The sequence below is a fragment of the Apostichopus japonicus genome, chromosome 15 (genome assembly GCF_037975245.1).
Source record: "Apostichopus japonicus isolate 1M-3 chromosome 15, ASM3797524v1, whole genome shotgun sequence".
Taxonomy (NCBI): Eukaryota; Metazoa; Echinodermata; class Holothuroidea; order Aspidochirotida; family Stichopodidae; genus Apostichopus; species Apostichopus japonicus.
In genome coordinates, this window is record NC_092575.1 from 25,426,457 (window position 1) to 25,445,249 (window position 18,793).

The 18,793-nt window shown below is 36.2% G+C and overlaps 2 protein-coding genes across 3 annotated transcripts in view; one reads left to right on the plus strand and one right to left on the minus strand.

Moving 5' to 3' along the window:
- The first annotated feature begins 23 nt into the window (after positions 1-23).
- LOC139981399 (cytochrome c oxidase subunit 6A, mitochondrial-like) lies at positions 24-2,730 on the plus strand. Of its 2 annotated transcripts, none has more exons than XM_071993764.1 (3): positions 24-183; positions 1,143-1,297; positions 2,270-2,730. In XM_071993764.1, the coding sequence occupies exons 1-3, from the start codon at positions 75-77 to the stop codon at positions 2,363-2,365; spliced, it is 360 nt and encodes a 119-aa protein (XP_071849865.1). In that variant the 5' UTR covers positions 24-74; the 3' UTR covers positions 2,366-2,730. The 2 variants fall into 2 exon arrangements, with proteins under 2 accessions (XP_071849865.1, XP_071849866.1); XM_071993765.1 differs by lacking the exon at positions 2,270-2,730 and adding an exon at positions 1,796-1,825.
- Positions 2,524-18,793, minus strand: part of LOC139981396 (ribosomal protein S6 kinase-related protein-like) — a 52,218-nt gene continuing 35,948 nt past the window's right edge. Inside the window, exons 6-10 of the mRNA XM_071993760.1 lie at positions 16,277-16,425; positions 15,900-16,017; positions 15,050-15,249; positions 13,937-14,167; positions 2,524-11,613 (exon numbers count right to left, since the gene is read on the minus strand). Coding sequence (XP_071849861.1) covers positions 11,575-11,613; positions 13,937-14,167; positions 15,050-15,249; positions 15,900-16,017; positions 16,277-16,425 — 737 coding nt within the window. The 3' untranslated portion in view covers positions 2,524-11,574. The remainder of the gene's footprint in view (positions 11,614-13,936; positions 14,168-15,049; positions 15,250-15,899; positions 16,018-16,276; positions 16,426-18,793) is intronic.

Here is an 18,793-nt window from a genome sequence, read left to right on the forward strand (position 1 = left end):
CGAGGGTCAAGGAGTATAGCTTTTCTAGAGCCCTATTAACGGTCACACACCAAACAGAAAGGCTCGATTGCAAAATGGCGTTGGCCCTAAGAACAGCTATGAGACGGTTTTCTACCACATCTTGGAGGTCATCTGCTGCAGCATCTGAACAGATTGGCTTAGCCGCTGGATCTGCAGACCATGGTTAGTAATTTTCACTCGCTTAAAGTGCTAAAATATGTTGAAAAATTTCATCGAAGTGGACTAAATACCGAAAGTGCATATTTTCACGTTAGGCACCTATACGAGTGGTACTAATAAAGTACAATGAAATAACACTAGGCTATTGAGCTTGTATTTTGTGAATGGAAAAGTCACGTACGCCACCGGCGAACAAATTCCCAAAGGCTAGAGCCATTTCATTGGTTGGCAACATAACGTAATGGTACATAATGTAACAAAGTTCGATAGATCAGGCCAAAAGGAAAATATACATCTGTTGACCAGACTGTCAAATCTGAAGTTGCTTGATATTTGCGCCCAACTTCGCCTAGGTGAGGTGCCCAGCCTAACATAGTCCTTACTTAATTGGTCTATTTTTAAGTCCAGAAGCAACTCAGAATTCACCAAATAAAATTAAGCATCGCCAAAAGTATTGCAGTCAGTCGATGCTTTTTGGCAATATTTCTGTGGTTATCTTCTTAACCTTATTTCAATTATTTTTTATCTTGCCATTGGTAAGTATTATTGGACAGAACAATTAAGGGAATACATTTTAAATGCAGTTTTGAGCTATAAGTATTTAGTGTTGATAATCTGAATTTGTAAACGTAGTATTAATTGTAAAACTATTCCTATTGCCTAAGTAAATACTGCAAAAAGCCTCTGTAATGAAAAAATCAAAGTAAGAGGGCATAAGAGGGATATTCTCAAAGGTAAAATGGTGCGATAGCCAAATATATATTTTATTCATTGAAACTGAACACTAAGCTTCAAGTATATGAAAAAAGAATTTTTTAGATTAGGCTTTCATTCATCTTTCCCCATAGTTTCACATTGACAAAATGTCAGTACTTCAATTGTCTGCTATTTATGCTAGGCAAAGTTAGATTTGATCCACATGAAACCAAGCCCTGTCACCTTTTGTTTCCTCTGTTGTACAGGATCAGCCAAGACTTGGAAGATTGTCACTTTCATTGTCGCAGGCCCTGCGATAGCCTTCTGTATGTATAATGCTTACACGGGGGAGATGGAACACAAGGCCCACCATCATCAGCCGGAGTTTGTTCCGTATGCCCATCTTAGAATCAGATCGAAGGTAAGTGAACATATGTTTTAATATACCCGTCATCCTTGTTGCAGGAATTAACGGAACATTCTTGTACCCCATGAGGCTGATACTGGATGTAACATGTTTGAATGTTTAATTCACGACCCAAAAACATAACTGCTATGAGTATGGTGGTTGTTTTTCTACAGCCACATAACTTTGCAACTGCCACTGAGGTCCTAAGAATGCTCTTTGAGTGGAGACAAATGCTGGTAGATTTGGAGTGAACATTGTCAACATAGCTTTCCTTCCTTTGCCCAATGCATAGACTCGGCCAGTATTGTTAGTTCCTTGTCAAAGCGTCATTAATTATTAATCTCAGTAAAAGCAATTGCTGACATTTCTTTTCTTTTTTTGCAATACAATACTTAAACACTCATTCATTCAATCTGGACCATCGAGACAATCTTTTGTGGTACTTTTGTGTTGTCAGCAATTGCACAGTTATAAGAATGTGCTGTTTTTCCAAATTTGGCTCATTCTCAGAAATGGAGCAATTGAAAAAAAATTCAAGAAAAGTGAGTGGAATGAGAACATCATTCAGACACAAGAACGTTCAGATGTATTGTCCTTATCAGAACTTTAATAAAGGCTATACATGCTGGGGTATGTATTGTTTGCAATCACAACTACTTAAATTAAAGACACATTCAACAAATACTCTTTTGAGTGTTCAATTGCTTTGCTGGCCCCAAGGAAAGACATGTTCACTGTGTAGGCTGCATTGTCTTTAAAATAGTGCATATTGAGGTCAATACATTTGCTCTCACATGTTTTGGTTAGACCATTTTGTGCACAAAGATAGGAAACAGTGTTTTTTTATTGATTTGGGCATAACAGTACATCAGCACCACCAACTCACCAGTGTCAACATTTCTTATGCTCTATCAGTGTTAATGAAAGTGCTAGTTGGCAATAATAGTGAATAAATTGCATTGTTTTTCATCTACTTTCTTTCAGAAATTTCCATGGGGGGATGGCAATAAAAGTCTTTTTCATAACCCGGAGCAGAATGCCCTACCTGAAGGGTTTGAAGAGACAGAACATGGACATTAGCAATGGCATTTGATTTCAAAATCTCATGTTGGGAGTGGAGAGAATCGATGTCTACGTCCAGTTACAGTGAACACAAAACTGTAAATTAACCCTGCTACCTTAAATTACATCAACCACAGCATTGAAAGTTTCAGGACAAAGCATGATCAAAATTCAAGGTCTTCTTAAAAAATGTTTACATTTGGACATTTTCAGTTCTGAATTCTAGTTTCATGAGCAGCTAGATGGCATTGGGAATGTCATTATTTTGCTGTGATTGGTCATTCAAAAAATATGTTGATATTGTTTGATGCTAATAGGCCCCAAGGTAGTATATTGTTCATTGAAAATTCTAATAAACTGGTTTAAGGAAAGAAAAAAAAAGAGATGTTTTTATTTTTGTAATCTTTTCAATATGATACTTTTTGTGGTCAAACTTACTTGAGCATCTTTTGGCATCGATATCACAGACAGGTTGTCTACAGTATTTTAAATGGGTTAAATAGTGTCCAGTGAGCATCAGGAGTTCCCTGGAAAGGAAATAGATACTAAACACAAAGCTACAGGTGTTATGTGTAGCTATGAACCAGGAACTGAAGATAAGTCCAAAACTGTACAAATGCCAGGGTAAGGTTGAAGTCATTTACAACAAATGACTTAGTCCTGGTAGAACCCAGTTGCAAGTTGTGGTCATACCTCAGCACAAACTCAAACATGCAAAAATCTTGAACACAGGTAAACAACATAAAGCAGATTAACGTGGAGTTGTGGATATTTTTCTTTAAATAAAAAGTTGGTTTTATTTGACATACCAAATGTTTTGTAAAATCGCCAGGTTTCAGACACCAATCTCCGGGTGCTACTGTCTGTCTTTTAATTTTCCAAGGAGGAGTCAGCAGGTCTGTTTTTTCTGTAAATCATACTATCCGCCTGTATTGTAGATTTTCTGTCATTCATTGGTAACGGTACAAACTAGGGCATGCCATGACACAAAAAATGACCAATTTGATGAGAGCAATCTGTACAGCTTTCAAAACTGAACAAAGTCATGACATTGAGGCAGTGTACGGTCATGATCCCTGACAGCCTCCCAGGAATCGTACAGAGTACACAGAAAAGTATAACTCAAACTCAACAATTATTAAGTGTAACAATTTATTGTCACAATTTATTTCATTGCAATTGGAATCAAGATTAATTGGCTTAATGAAATAACACAACATTATTATTCTTTCACAAGATGCTTGAAGGTGTGTAGTTGGTTTAACTTGGTTTGTTACCAGGTACTTGAAAACAAAAATCAGGTCCTATACTTAATAGTTAATCTTAGTACTGTTAAGATATTTCACCATCAATCAAAAACTGAATGATTTGTTAATGAGTGAGAAGTTGGTATTCTGGAGTCAGATGATAGTAGGTTATGATGTAGGAATCGAGTTGCATGCTACCAGACTGAAGAATTGAAGAGAACACCTTTACCAAGGTCAACAATATTATTGGTGTTTATTAATTAGGTTTTTTACTTGATTAAATTTAAAAAACGATAAAAAATGTTTATGGAGAAGAGAATCCATAATGACACAGATTGGTCCAAGCTGAAGAAGGTTCAGTTGCAGAATGGAACATAATACTAACACCAGAAGGCATTGAAACTTTATGAATTTACATTACAAAGGAAATGGTTAATGGTATAATTCTTTGTGTTGTCCACAAAATTTAGCAACAATGTGTAATCTATCATTCAAACTAAACTCATAAAACTTATAAAAAACTCATGAAACTAAACTCATATCACATAATATTGAAGTTTTATTCTGAAATACACCACGGGATCATTAATCAAACATTCACCCAAAATATGCCAGAAAGGTTAAAGGAGACACACCCAACCATCATCATTGGTCTATGTGATAGAAATAACTGTCATGAACCCCCTCCCCACCCTCCCCCTTCCACAGCCAGGAGACACAAAGCCATCCACCATTATTGGTCTATGTAATAGAAATAACTGTCATGAACCCCTCCCCACCTCACCTTCGTCAAGGAGACACAAACCCAACCATCATATTTGGTCTATGTGATAGAGATAACTGTCGTGAGCCCCCCACCCCCCAAACCCTCCCTTTCCACAGCCAAGGAGACACAACCCAACCATCATTATTGGTCTATGTGACAGAAGTAAAAGATAGAAATAACAAATAGACATATCATTGGTAGAGTTACTTGCACTAAAAAAAAATTATATCTTTTGTTCTTCAACTTGTGTTGTGCAATGTGTTTGATGAGATCATGAAGAACATTCTTAATAAAAACTTAGGACCAAAGAATTCCTTTCTTCAACGATGCACAAGTATAAGTAGAGATTAAAGGGTGTGAAGACTCGCGCAAAAAGAAACGTCTAATGCCGGTACTCTGACCTAGTTTCGAATGAGGTGTAACAGAAGTGTTAGACACCACCATCGGTCCCAGAAACTACACACACACTGCTTGCTACAGTCGGTAATTAGACACTAGTGTACTGTCAATACATACAGCTGCGGTCCAATACCCACAGCACAGTGTACAAATGATACAGCGATGGACATCTCAGGTCCAGCTAAAGATAACAAGGTATCACGTTTCATTACTGTCTGCATTTTGTAGCGACACTAAAATAACTTCCCTTGCAAGCAACGGAAATTTAACTTTTTCAGATGGCCGCACGCGGTTTGGGGCGAGTCTTCAATGCCTTGAAATAAAACGAGCTACACACTGGACAAGAAACTTGAACATTATTTGACTGTAGCAATGTTGGCATCTTGGCCTGACCTGCCTCTACTTTTACTGTCAGATAAATTATCAAGAATTATAAGAAATACACTTTAACAGACAAACAAGCTCTACCAGCCCTGGTAAGCCTTACCCTCCTTTGTTATAAATGTTGGAATTCAGTTTGAATATTTTATTACCACATTCTACAAACACTGCTGGTGGTTTGATAAAATTAAACATTTATAAATGCTCGAACAAACACAGTACAATCAGTGCTCATGTAAGTATTGAAGAAACATCAATAAACATACCATAAATCAGTGGTATTTACTTTTCAATGGAAGCTTGTATAGAAACTATTCTGTTGAAAAGTTAAAAATGGTACAAAATAGTTGCCATTGTGATTGCAAATCAATTTGTGATATTCCCCGAACAAGTAAATTTATACAGGGCAATCAGAATAATAGAAACAAGCAACGATATGACTCAATCTGTAACATTACTATGCAAAGAATAATATAACACATGCAATGTAAGAGCATGTTCCCAGAATTTATACCTTTCAAACAACTTGTGATAAACATCATTTATTCATGGAAATCTTCATATCAATATTTTATTTCAATATCCATTTTTCTTTTTATCTCATGTGCATACTGATGGAGACCATGGAGCAGTATTAAACGTAACCCTACAAATTCTTGCACGGTTAACACTTTTTGAATTTACTTTATAAGAGATAATGGATGGTGGGGGGGGGGGTAGAGAAGTGCACAGGGCTAGGGGAGAAAAGAATCAGGGTAGAACATACAGGGCAGCAGGTGAACACCTCAAAAAGCAACTGACAGATGTATAAAAATCATTGGAGGGGTTGGAGAAGGATGTGTTGTATCACTAGAGGAAAAAGGAACTGGCTTATGGATTAATACTAAACTCAGCAAATATTTGCCATATCATGACTTAGGATAACTGTTTGTTTTTTTAATGACATAATACACAATAGCAACTGAATTTAGGGGTGAGCATAAGAAAATAGTAAAAGACATGTAATAAAAGACAAAACCAATTTTAAGAAACCTTAAGTTCATTAAATCAAGTACTGTACAAGCCCACCATTATGTTTGCATTATTGCAATGAACCAGCCACAACAACAAAGTATACTGCTCAGCAGAACTTTCAATTAAAATGTATCTTGGGACTTGTGCTAGCTGGGAGATTGCCTCGCCGGAGGCCTCAAGAGGCCAAGTCAGACCCAGGGGACTATTGTGTCACCAGGCTCCACTTATAAATAGGTTAACAGGTTAACATTTAGAACATCTCTTGCTTTTCCCTTCCTGTCTTGACAGAAAACCCAGAAGTCTTTGCAGAACTAATACCTTTGTAAACATACAACATCATTGATAAAGTCCATTGAATGGAATCTTAAAGTAAGAGGCTTACACATAATCAGATAGTCAGAATCAGATAGAAAGTAAGAGGCTTACACATAATCACAAAGTAAGAGGCTTACACATAATCAAACAGATTGCTCAAGTAAAAGTTAACACATTTGTCACTTCATATCTTTACAACCTGTCCTCTTGCAAGTAATATCCTTTTGAACTTGACTCATTTTCCTTGGAAATATAATCTCAATAATTCTTTTTTCCCTGCTTTCACTGGAACAAGTAAGATCTCTGTGAACCATCCACAACTAAAATCCCTTTGACACTGGATCAAGCTGTATACTTGGTCACACCTTATGACATAAATGATCATCAAATCACACAGTTGGATTTTTTTTTCAAGGTTACATGAATCATTAATTCCTATTTAATTGAAAAGCAATGCAATAATTCGTTTACTCCTTTTAATTGACATCACAGATTATTGTTAAATGCTTTCTTTTTCACAATATCAATATTTATCTCTTCAAGAATGGCACAAACTTTGCAACTGGGAGTAGGGCTAACATGTCTACTTTAAAAAAAAAAAAAAACCTATCATATATTTATTTTTCAACTTCAGACTTTGCTATTTAGAATCCAAACCGGGAAAGTGCAACTTTGAAATTCTCCGTTTCCTATTTTATAACATTTTGAATTCAATGATGTGAACATCTCATGGTATTTTAACCTATTTTGATTAAGTTGAGAACGATGAAAGTATATATACATATTAAGTTAATGTAGTAGGAAGACAAGGTTAAAGAGTGCTATTTAAAAAAGATTAGAACACTTGTGTGGTGTGGCAAAAGTAAAACAGCTTAGGAACTGAATGTTGAAAACTTAAGCAAAGGAAAAGAAATATATATATATGTGTGAAAGAAAACAAAATTGAATTTGCAGCAATGATAACGAATACGAAAACAATGAAGATAAAAATAACCAGAGTTTTGTACAAAGGAAATATTTAAAAAATGGATTTGAATAAACTGTATGGTTATTATAACATTAGCCTATCGCTATTATACACTATACACTCCATCATTCTTCCTGAGCAAATGTTTGAATATTCAGTGAAGTCAAATTGAGACAATAAGTAAGTGTAATTGAAAAGGCAAGTCACTACATGTTGATACAGGTCAGTGCAAAAATCATATCAGTACTTACAGAAAGTTCGATAATAACCTCCCTAACCTATCAACCACCAACTCCATTGGCCTACACCCCCCACCCACTCCAACCCCACCCCACATCCCTCTCTTGTATTAATCTTTCAATGACACAATTGAATATTATCAAAATATTTAGGGTCAAAGATTAACTTTTGTAGAGTGCAGTCCAGGATTCTCATGTTTGCCAAAATTTTAAATCAATTTCTAAAACAAAAGCACACAATGATAAATTTGATGATGTAATTAAGGACAATGCATCTTCTACAGAATAAGCCTTTAAATTACATAAAATACAATTCCTGTTTAGTCGACTGTCACAATGGACATGCAGCTTAACAATGCCTCAAAATGAAGACAATGGGGTGGAAACAATGGCATGAAGCCAAATTTCTACAATCTGTTATTGTCTCAATCTGTGATTATTCCCATGAACTGTTCAACAGCTGCATTTGAATAAAGGGTAAACAAAAGCACTGTCAACCGACACGAAAATTATTAACTATTGCCACAATGGTCTGTTCAATCAGAGTTCTGAAGATTTGAAGAAAATGAAATAAGAATCTGAGATAACACAACCTGGGTTTTGAAAAAAAAACATACTTTTTCAATTTTAAAATCTTCTAATATACCCTAATGTTGCTTCGAAACCCTGTATCATGAAATATTTCCTGATATTCGTTTAAAATAGGAAACAAGACTAAGAAAGAAAGATTAAAGTTGCAGCAGACTGAATGAGCCCTCTGGAACATGTCATTGATTGGTGGTTGTGGTGCGTGAGGGTGAGGGTGGGGGTGGAGGGTGGTGGGTGGGGATTAGTATTGTATCAAACCGTTATTGATATCGAACTACTAATGTTGTAACTACTATTACACAATGATATGGTAATATAACTATTACTCAACATACTGTAGACCTTAACCTTTACCCTTATGAATAATTCATGATGTAAAATTCACAAATTTTTCTTTATACACATTTTCCATGTTGAGGAAGCAGTAATGTACACTGATTGGTCCATATAGAGATGTCAACCAAATTGTGCTTTGTGGTTGGTCAACTGATAGCATATGTAGCCAATCAGCCATGTTGCAGGTGAGCAATTAGTGATTGTCTTGTATTGTGTTATTTCAGGGTCTTAACTATGCATGGTCATATTATTAATTGTGAGTCAGTTAAACATTGGTTTTCAGTTCCAACATCAACAATGTTTGAATATGCAGCCACAAACAATGGGTTTTATAGGAAATAAATGAATATTTGTTGTTGTAAATGGCAGAGAAAAGGGAGTCAGGGAGGGGCGGGGGGAGAAATACACTTTAGAATTATTAAAAGGTAACATACTCTAAAATGAAGCGTATTTGGACAGACTGACTTGGAAAAAAAAAACATTCATTTCACATATATTGCACAACTACGGTAAAGAATACAACAAATAATGCTCGAGAGTCACTTAAGTGAGTGCTAACCAGTGAATGCCATCTTAAACTTAACAAAGTAAGCAAGTATTATCATAAAATAAGAATATAAAACAAAAAACAAAGTCTTGAAATAATGGTGAAGTTAAAAATTAAAAAATTGCAAAGTATTGTCATACGATTTAAGTGTGTCAAACTATGTCACGCTCAGCATGTAGCCTAATGATACATCTTTGTTTCATTAGAGGGATACAGAATATGGAGGTTTTGGGTCAGATACCTGTAGCTAGTTTACTGCCACCACCAAAAGGACTCAATCATAATTTACTTTCATACAGTAATCTTCCTAGACTACCAACCCTCCCATTTGGACAATTTTGAAATAACGTCAAGGATACTCCAAGGGAAAAATTAGGAAATTTCTCAAAAGTCTCGCCTTTTTTACATGTGATATGAAGAATTGGTTGTCGGTTCCTTGAGTACTAATATTACTTGTATTCATTTTACCTTTTTTATGGACAAGTTTTCAATTGAAGTCTTTGTTTTATCTTTGTTTTAAATAAAACCTATTTTCAAAGGGTTAATCTTTCAAAGCCTATAACACTTTCTTAAACAGCAATATTAGCTGATTTCCCCTTTTTTTTTTAATCTATTGCATGACGTGAGGTATAAATTAACTGTATGACTTTGGTAATCAGCTTTACGACCAGCCACCTGGGGAGAGGTAGCTAAAAATCTCACGAGGGAATACTTCTATATGAATACAACCAAGAAGAAATGCTGTTAATACACCAACATTTGAGATATCTTAGGGGAATAGTGTTTTCTCTTAAACTTGTTTGCAAGTTTTCCTTGGATAGAGGAGATCACACTAATTAATGAAATTTATGATTTGGCATTATGGTTAAACAGATGTGAGTCACAACATCCCCCAGATCAACCATCAGCTTCCCAAAATGTCACTATAAGTAATATAAGTTTGAAAATAGCTACTCATATCATAGGTTAATTCATTAACAGTGTCATGGTAGACTCCAATGGTGCAAAAAGTTTCCCTTCATTTCAGAATTGATCTTGAAGACAATGTCATGTGACATAACCATCTCAGATCCATAGACTGAATAGCTTAATCAATGCTTGACTGTTTGGTCACATTGAACAATATTGATACCTGCTACAGTGTCGTGGCATACACTACACAGACTATGTATATATATATATATATATAGCCATGTATATGCATTGTTACTCCAACTAATAGGTCATCTGATGTGGGGTAGATAACTATACTTCATTAAGGTAACATAGACAGTAAAACACAGAGGGGGACATAGCAAGTAGGGGAGGGGGGGGGGGGGGGGTGAGGAGGGAATGACTGCACACATTGAAAGGCACGACTGAAATTATCAGTCGCGCTGTCAGCTAAGACCCATACCAACGTTACATCCTGTTACTGATCTAAAATCAAAAAGAAAAAAAAATCAACAGAATATCTTCATTCAATGCCAGGTATCAAAAATATTATAGAATTAATGGGGGATTTCAATCTCTGGTTAAAACAAAACAAAAAAATCTGTTGCTTTCAATGTCCAAGACACAAAGTGGAAGCATGGTTAATTTTGTAGTGATAGCCACATAAGCCACCATCAGTTTTGGCAAAACGTTTGTCCTGTTATATATGTGTATGTGGCTTTTAAATGGACTGCTGTACAGTACTTATAGTACACTATGGTATGGTTACAATTATACCGATCGCTTACCACTGGGGTACTAAAGGTATGGAATGATTCTTAATTACTGTTTAGCGGTAAGGCCTTCCATTTCAGGGTTTATTTTCACTTATAAAAATGCTTTAATATTTATGGATTTTTGTGATAACTATCAACACATGGACGTATGAACACAACAATAACAAGTATTGACAGACTTGTGGTGTTGTTGAAAACTATCTTGAGTAAATGCTTTTACATCAAGACTTCCTCATAGCTTGAGTCTCCTATCAGAGAAACTGCTTCTGTTCAAAGAGGATATCAGATCTTTCATTAAGGTCAAACAGAACTTAGACACAATTACAGCAAAGGTATTCAAATTGGAATACCATCACTATATACAACTAGCCGCTGTCTCCAAAGAATATCCACCAAAACAGCACTACAAGACTTCTCGGAATCCAAAATCTTTGGGAATATCTCAACAACTGAATAACCACTGCTTCTACACTGCGATCTCAACCGAACAAATGTTTCGTTGTATCTTGCTGAAAGTTACAAAACTATCGATTTATAACCAACAAGAACCCATACTATCTGCATGACCTTTATCCGGGCTGGTTCTTACTATACCGCTCCAAACTGGTGATTGTGTGTTTTGGTTTCGATGTTGTCACACCGCTGCATAATTGAGCTCATTTGTGCGTCTCTCCTTTTTGTCCAACAGGCAGTCCTTTCTTTCTCCAGTCACATTTGGTTCACAGCTCTGTCACTCGAATCCATTCAAAATTTTCAATCTGAAATAATAAGAGCAAAAGTTGAAAGAGCTATTTGATAAATTCAGATTTGAAAATCTTGTAAAAGATATATAGATTATCATTGACAACACTAAATAAAGAGTAGAGGAAAACTTATAATAATGATTCAAGTAAGAGAAAAAGAAGGAATTTATTCTTAAAATACCAAACAATGTATCTCTTAAAACCTAGTGACCTTTCACAATTTTGTTTTTCAATATAGCATAGCAATGCCACTATAGCTAGAGTCACTTGAGAAAAGGTTGTATTTTTGTCCCCTTTTCCTTGTACCCACGCTGATTATGAACAAACTTTGCAGATCAAACTTACGATAACTAATATTCCCCCCAACCCCCCAACCCCCCCCCCCCCAACCAGGTTATTGAGATGATTCAGGTCGTAAAGTAATAACAACCAGAATGAGAACTTGGTCTGTAAACTTTGTTTCCTTATCTATTTATTTCTATCTACTTAAAAAAACTATTTGTATGGTGCTATCACAAAGCTTAATTTTGATTGTCTAGATGCTTTGTTCATGTTAAGAGAGGATTTCAGTGTCATTGCTAAAGTTGTGAGGAGACAGGTAAGTGATGTAGGGAACTAAACAAACTGATTATCGAACTTGGTTAAAGGCATTGAAGACTCGCGCACAAACAAAAGACCTAGTTTCGAATGAGGTGTAACCGAAGTGTTAGACATCACCATCGATCCCAGAAAATACACACACAGCTTGATACCGTTGGTAATTAGCCACCAGTGTATAGTAAATACAGACAGCTACGGTCAATACCCACAACACAGTTTACATAGCAGCGATGGATATCTCAGGTCCAGATAAAAGATAACAAGGTATCACGTTGGATTACTATCTGCATTTTGTAGCGACAAGAAGAAAACTTAACTAGCAAGAAACGGACAGTTAACTTTTTCAGATGGCAGCACACGGTTTGGGGCGAGTCTTCAATGCCTTTAATCTCAAAATCAGCCCGGTAAATCTAAGCCATCAGAACTATCCCTCAATTTCATCCCTTCAAATCTGCTTTTGACAAATAAACAAGAATATGAACCTTGCTCCCTCCTTTAATCAACAGAATTATCCATCCCTGTCATTATTTAAAACCAAAAGAAACACTTTAATATTTACAGTGTACCCTATGAAACGAACAGCTTCCTTTCGCTAATTTTTGTCTCTGCTTCTGTTGGTTTTCTCTTTCTTTTCTCATTTGTTTGGTCTTCTACTCGTTTTTGCATTTTCAGTCTCCAGGCGACTAAGCTTTCCATGAATTAAGTTAAAACAATCTCAAATATAACAAGATTACTCCTACACACTATTGAGGTTTTTTCTCTGGAATGTGCAGGAGAGAGGAAGGATAAAGCAAGCACGCTTGAAAGGACGAAACTTAACAACTACATGTAGCAGGCTTTCCATCTCATTAGGATTGTGCTTTTAAATTTCCAAAGGATGGCTCAAAACCTTCCCACCTCTCTGGCGACATGTTCACATCCTTGGATATATCACATGGCACAAAGTTAACCTTGAGTTGCCCTTGTCATCAAGCCATTTATATCATAAAATATTGTAAATTCTTCCTTTTCAGAGAAAATGCAATACTTTTGTTTTTAAATATGCAAAGCAACATAAACTGAAGTGTGACACTAAACATAAAAGGCTTTAAAATCTAACACAGTAACAAAAACTTGCACAGTTTACAAGATTGATATAAAAAAGATTTCCTAGGTTTTAAGAATAGTAAAATAGGGGAATGCCAAAGGATTCTTCCAGTAGCATATAAATTGTTCAAGGACATCATAAGATACAGAGGTTACAGCTTGAAAGGTGTGATGTTGTGTACGGAGCTCTTTGGACTATCTATGTATCAAAACAAATCGAAACACACCAGGAAGCAAACAAAATACTACACCGTCGAGGACATACAAATATCTGCTTTTTTTCTGCAGTTTTTTTCATTTTCCTGAAGTCACCTAAGTACCATGTAGTTTATTAAATGCTGTGAAAAATCTTTCCTCTCAGCAAAATTGATGCATTTAACAACCTTGACGATGACGTTTTGTTTTAATTGTTAAATGCCTTGTAGGATGTGCATACAGGGATATCTGTCATGATATCATTGCATGCCTAGAGAGAGTGTTATGCACAGACAATCCAAACTCAACGAGATGTCCTTTGAGCCGGACAAACTGCAACAAACAAACAAACAAAACATCATTTTGTCTACCATCTTGTGTGGCAGGGAGATGTATCCTAGCAAAAGACCAACAGCTGTTACAACAACTAATAAATGCTCTGTTCTCTCTCTCTTACTGTAAACTCGCTGAGACCTTCGTGGGCTCTCTGTCCCAGTTTCCGCCTCCGCTTGGCACTTGAACTGTCGTAGTACTTTCTGGCAAGAGTGGGAGGGAGCTTCCTCCTCAGGAAATTCTTTGGTGCGATGTTCTTCTTTAAAAGCTGCTCAAAGGGAAAATCCCTGTAAAATGGCAGCTTCTCAAATTCTCTTAGAGCTTGGAGACGTTCTTTGGGATTTTTCTTCAGTAGCTTGGAATGGAAAGAAAGAATAGAAAGGAATTAAGTTAGATGTGACAATGATATTCATTTAACAAGAATAAATTTCCAATAAATTCTGAACATAGAAGAAAGACAATCCAAATGATAAAACTAAAAAAAACATTTTTCAAAAGTTGATACTAAATAGAAAATTTGCAAGTCTTATCAATGTAATAAAAGAGCCCCCAATCCAGTTTTAAATGGAGTTTCTGATATTTCAAGATGATAAGCAACAGTATATTCATGTGGGGCAATCTGAGGTTGCTTTCCAGATTTAATAGTCTTAAAGTAAAAGACAATGACAAGTGGATGTGATTTGACAGCTTGACACAAGGAGATGAGGGGCTTGGATAACTTTTGACGTTTAGAAGAAGGCCAAAAAATTACTGTAGCATTGTTGTGTCACTATTACTGTTAGTTTGTATCCAGAATGTATAAGGTCTGCGAGTAGGTTTGGTGGATTTTAAAAGACTCCTAGCACTGGTCATAATTCCTTCCTGAATACGACTACGAGTTGAAAAGTCCTGTTCAGTCCCGTATGAGAATACAAGATGATGTTTTAAGTATGATTTTGGTCTGGATGCAATTTCCAATCCAATGACCTTAAAACCATACTTGATATTCTAAACCCCAGTCGTTGCTTGAGAGCCAGGTCGGACCTCAGAGATATTTATGTCACCGGATACCTCTTTTCATGTCTTCACAGTTGCTTAACGATATCATGACAAAGAGCATGTACGTCTTTGTTCATCCGTATTCCCGAGGGCCACATACCCCACGGTCGTACCCCCGGACCCACCCCGTCTCATTGGGTCTGTCTGAACCATTGAAGTTACCATGCAGTCTCCAGTACTTTATGAACACTCTGCTTACCAGTGCGAGAACTTCTCCCGCTTCCTTGCTGACATGTTCTGGTGGTTGATACCTGTGTTGAAGGACTTTCCTCTGCATTGTATAGTGATTCTTGGCACCATCTATGGGGTATCTGCCCACCAGTAGGGTGTACATGATAACACCAAGGGACCACCAATCAATTGCATGAGTATAGTCTTCCTCTAAAAGTATTTCAGGAGCTGACAAGATAAGAAAAATTAAAGTAATGAATGATACAGAAGTCAAAAAGAAGTTTGAATCTCTGCAGCACCGAAGATCCAGAGAAACTTCAACATATTAAAAGAACACTGTTTACATTTCATACAATAAATATGAATAATTTCGATAAACAAATTTCAACGCAAGGCTATAATTTAGTTCTTTATACTTTTCTTTCTCTTCACAGTGAACGTTTCGATCTGCGGCCGATCAGAGTTTGGTAGCCTATGGAATATATAGGGACAGGGCTTGAGTAGGAGAACCGTGAAGACAGAGCACTAGAGGCGATGTAAATGCTCAGTGACACATGTCACACACCATCTTAGAGGCAAAATACTTTTCCATTACTACAAGTATTTTCCATCTCATGCTACTATATCTAAGTGTAACATTTATCGAGTGGAGCTGGAAGATTTTCTCCTCAATCAGAGCAGGCATTCTATACTTCAACATTAGTACTCCTTGTGCCTTCCACTTTCTGGGTACACAACATATTGCACCAAACTACTTCATGAATAGAACAACTGCTGTAAAGTTGACATGTTACTGTAAGCATATTGTAGGCTGGAGTATATTACACTGACGGCCTATGGTGTCTCTCTTGGTGGTATAAATTGTTAACCTAACTTACCCATATATTGCAGAGTCCCACATATCGTTGAGGTGCGTTGATTTTTCTGTAACCATTTTGAAAGCCCAAAGTCAGTCAGTTTTATGTGACCATTGTGATCGAGAAGGATATTTTCCATCTGTAAAATGACATAAAAATTAAGAAACAACATAATTTTTTTAACCAGGTGACCATGATATTACGTGGAAGAATTGGTATCACTTCTTAGTCTATACCACCCTCATGCCCCTTCATAATGACACCCTTAGGAACCACTGACTGACAGAGTAATATCACATGGCAGAATGGAATGAGTTTTTGTGCATAAGTGTCACACTGTACATCCGTCACATATACTCTAGGTTTACACGTGCATTGCAATTTGAAATGCTACAAACCTTTAAATCCCTGAAGATGATCCCTGCGTTGTGAAGGAATTCTAAAACCATTGCAATTTCTGCGGTGTATATACAGACAGCTGATTCCTGGAAGGCGTTCTCCAATAGCCATAATGTGTAGAGGTCTCCATGCGTTGCAAACTCCATTACTATCAAATTAAAAAGAAAAGTAATAGTACTTATATACTGTCAGTAAGAAAACAACAATTTTGTATTAAAGCGATTAATCCGCAGCCTGTCATATGTTATTAAATTATAATGAAAGTATATATCAAGGAGGGCTTGTAACTATACAACTTCCACCACCCTCTCTTCCTTCCCACAATCCCCACTTCCACCCCCTCCCACCTCTCCCCAAGAAAAATAATCTATGTAAAATATATCTATAGCTACATCTACCAAATCTAAGCATTCAGTCATTTAATGAATGGTACCAAGTTTTCGTCAAGAAATGATTGCATTTTGATCAAAGCCAAGGATCCTTCAGGACAGGCCTAGCATCTGCCGTGCCAAGTTCTCTAATTAGCAATCATAAAACTGAAATAGACCCTGACAAAACAGCTACCCATGCAGATGGTTCCTCATCAATTGGAAATGGATACTTGAGAAGGTGAGGAGCATGAGTTGTAATAAAATGTGATTAAGGTGTTGGGAGAGTCATCAGATTCAAAAAGAAATGCGGTTATAAAGGAACATTCCAGACATCGAAGTATGTATCTACTAGACTAAGTATTTGTGGTTGTAATCAAAGTAAAACATATTGTCATCTAAATATTCAAAGATTAATGCTAATAACTTGTTGGAAAGGATTTCACATCTCCTTTCTTCCGAAAAATACTTTTAAAGGTCAAACTGAATGGAATATTTGGATGTGTTCATCCCGGGGTCAATCCATGCCAAATCAACAGATTTTTGGGCCGATTCCACGTCGACCCTCTCAGAATCGCCTGAAATTGATATGGTGTTTTGCCACATGTCTCAAAAGGATGAATTTGGGCAAAAAAACTTTTTAAAACTTTTTGGTTGCTAGGATACGGCCAAGCCTAGCATCCAAATCCAGGTTGCATTTTAAGAGCCCTAAATTTTCCCAACAAGTTTGGAAGCATCTTTTGCATAATTTATGTAAAGTATTTTATGTCTGATATTTGCAGATATTTTGGAAGACATGTGACCAGTCTTCTAATTTTGAGGTAGCATATATACAGTGAGAGGATGGGGAACAGTACAGGGTACGTAGGTCTAAGACAGGTTAGAGAGAAGAACAGTAATGCAAATTGATGAAAATCAACTCACAGTGATGCTGTACATTACATATTACACTGTCAGTACATACAATTGCAATACAGTTGTTTGTAACAATATATATTCACAGTACTGTATATACATCAGACATTGCAATCAGTGCTACATGCATACTATGAAATCTACGATTTCTGAGGAATTGTTTATCCCAGATCTAAACAAGACCCTGCTAGGATGCAATCTTCAGACGATCTCACTTAAATACATTTACTGCAATTTATAACCAGTTTATCTCAGTGTTTTTCTCTAGCTTTAACTTGTTCACGAAAATTTTTTTTGATCACGAAGGATTTAATGACATACGGCACACACGTAATCAGGTACATAGATCAATTTTGTGTTCATCTACGATGAAATTCAAACATATAAGTTGATTAGCTGCACTGTAATGGGATAAGGCATGAAATTAATCTTCAGAATCGTTGCCAAATACTGCCTTAAAGCCCCATTTTTTCATTTTGAATATTTGTTTATGATATTTGATACTGAAATCTCATACCAATATAGCTGTTTATTATGCATGACTAGTCAAGTCTCATATCAGATAATGAGATAAAAATTCAAACATTTCATGTTTTCCTTGAATTCTGAAACAATGATATGTTGAGAATTGGATGACGCTCATTAATCAGTCACTTCACAGGTGGCAAACTAGTTGGAACCGCAATAACAATGATCTTAGTTTGAGAAATATTCCAAAACTGGCCGGTTTGGATATTACTTCGCTCCTCGCTTACCTGTCCCCTCACACAATCGGATATAGCGAGCGCACAGTGTTAAAAGGTTACTTGTTCACTCTAGGCAAGGTAGAACAAGAGTGCTAAGGTTGTGAGGAAACAGGTAAGCAAGGAGCGAAGTAAATGTCCTTATTACAAAAATATCTAAGAGCATTGACTAATTGAGAGAAAAACATATATACTGTACTTAACATCTCTGTGAAATTTGCTTGCCAACTTTACATTATCGAGATATATTTATAGTTACAATTTTTACAGTTTGTGCCATTGGTAAACCATAAAAATAACCATAAACAGGCATGATGTCATAGTTTACACAGGACAACGAAATAAGCTTCATTTTGCTGTATATTTTTCACTTAATTGTTTTGACATTCGATTGGAAAATGGTTGTAACTTTCTTGAAATGACTGTAAACTGGATTCAACATGTTGTTATCAAATCCCAATTTTGAAGAAAATTGGATTGGATAATGGTT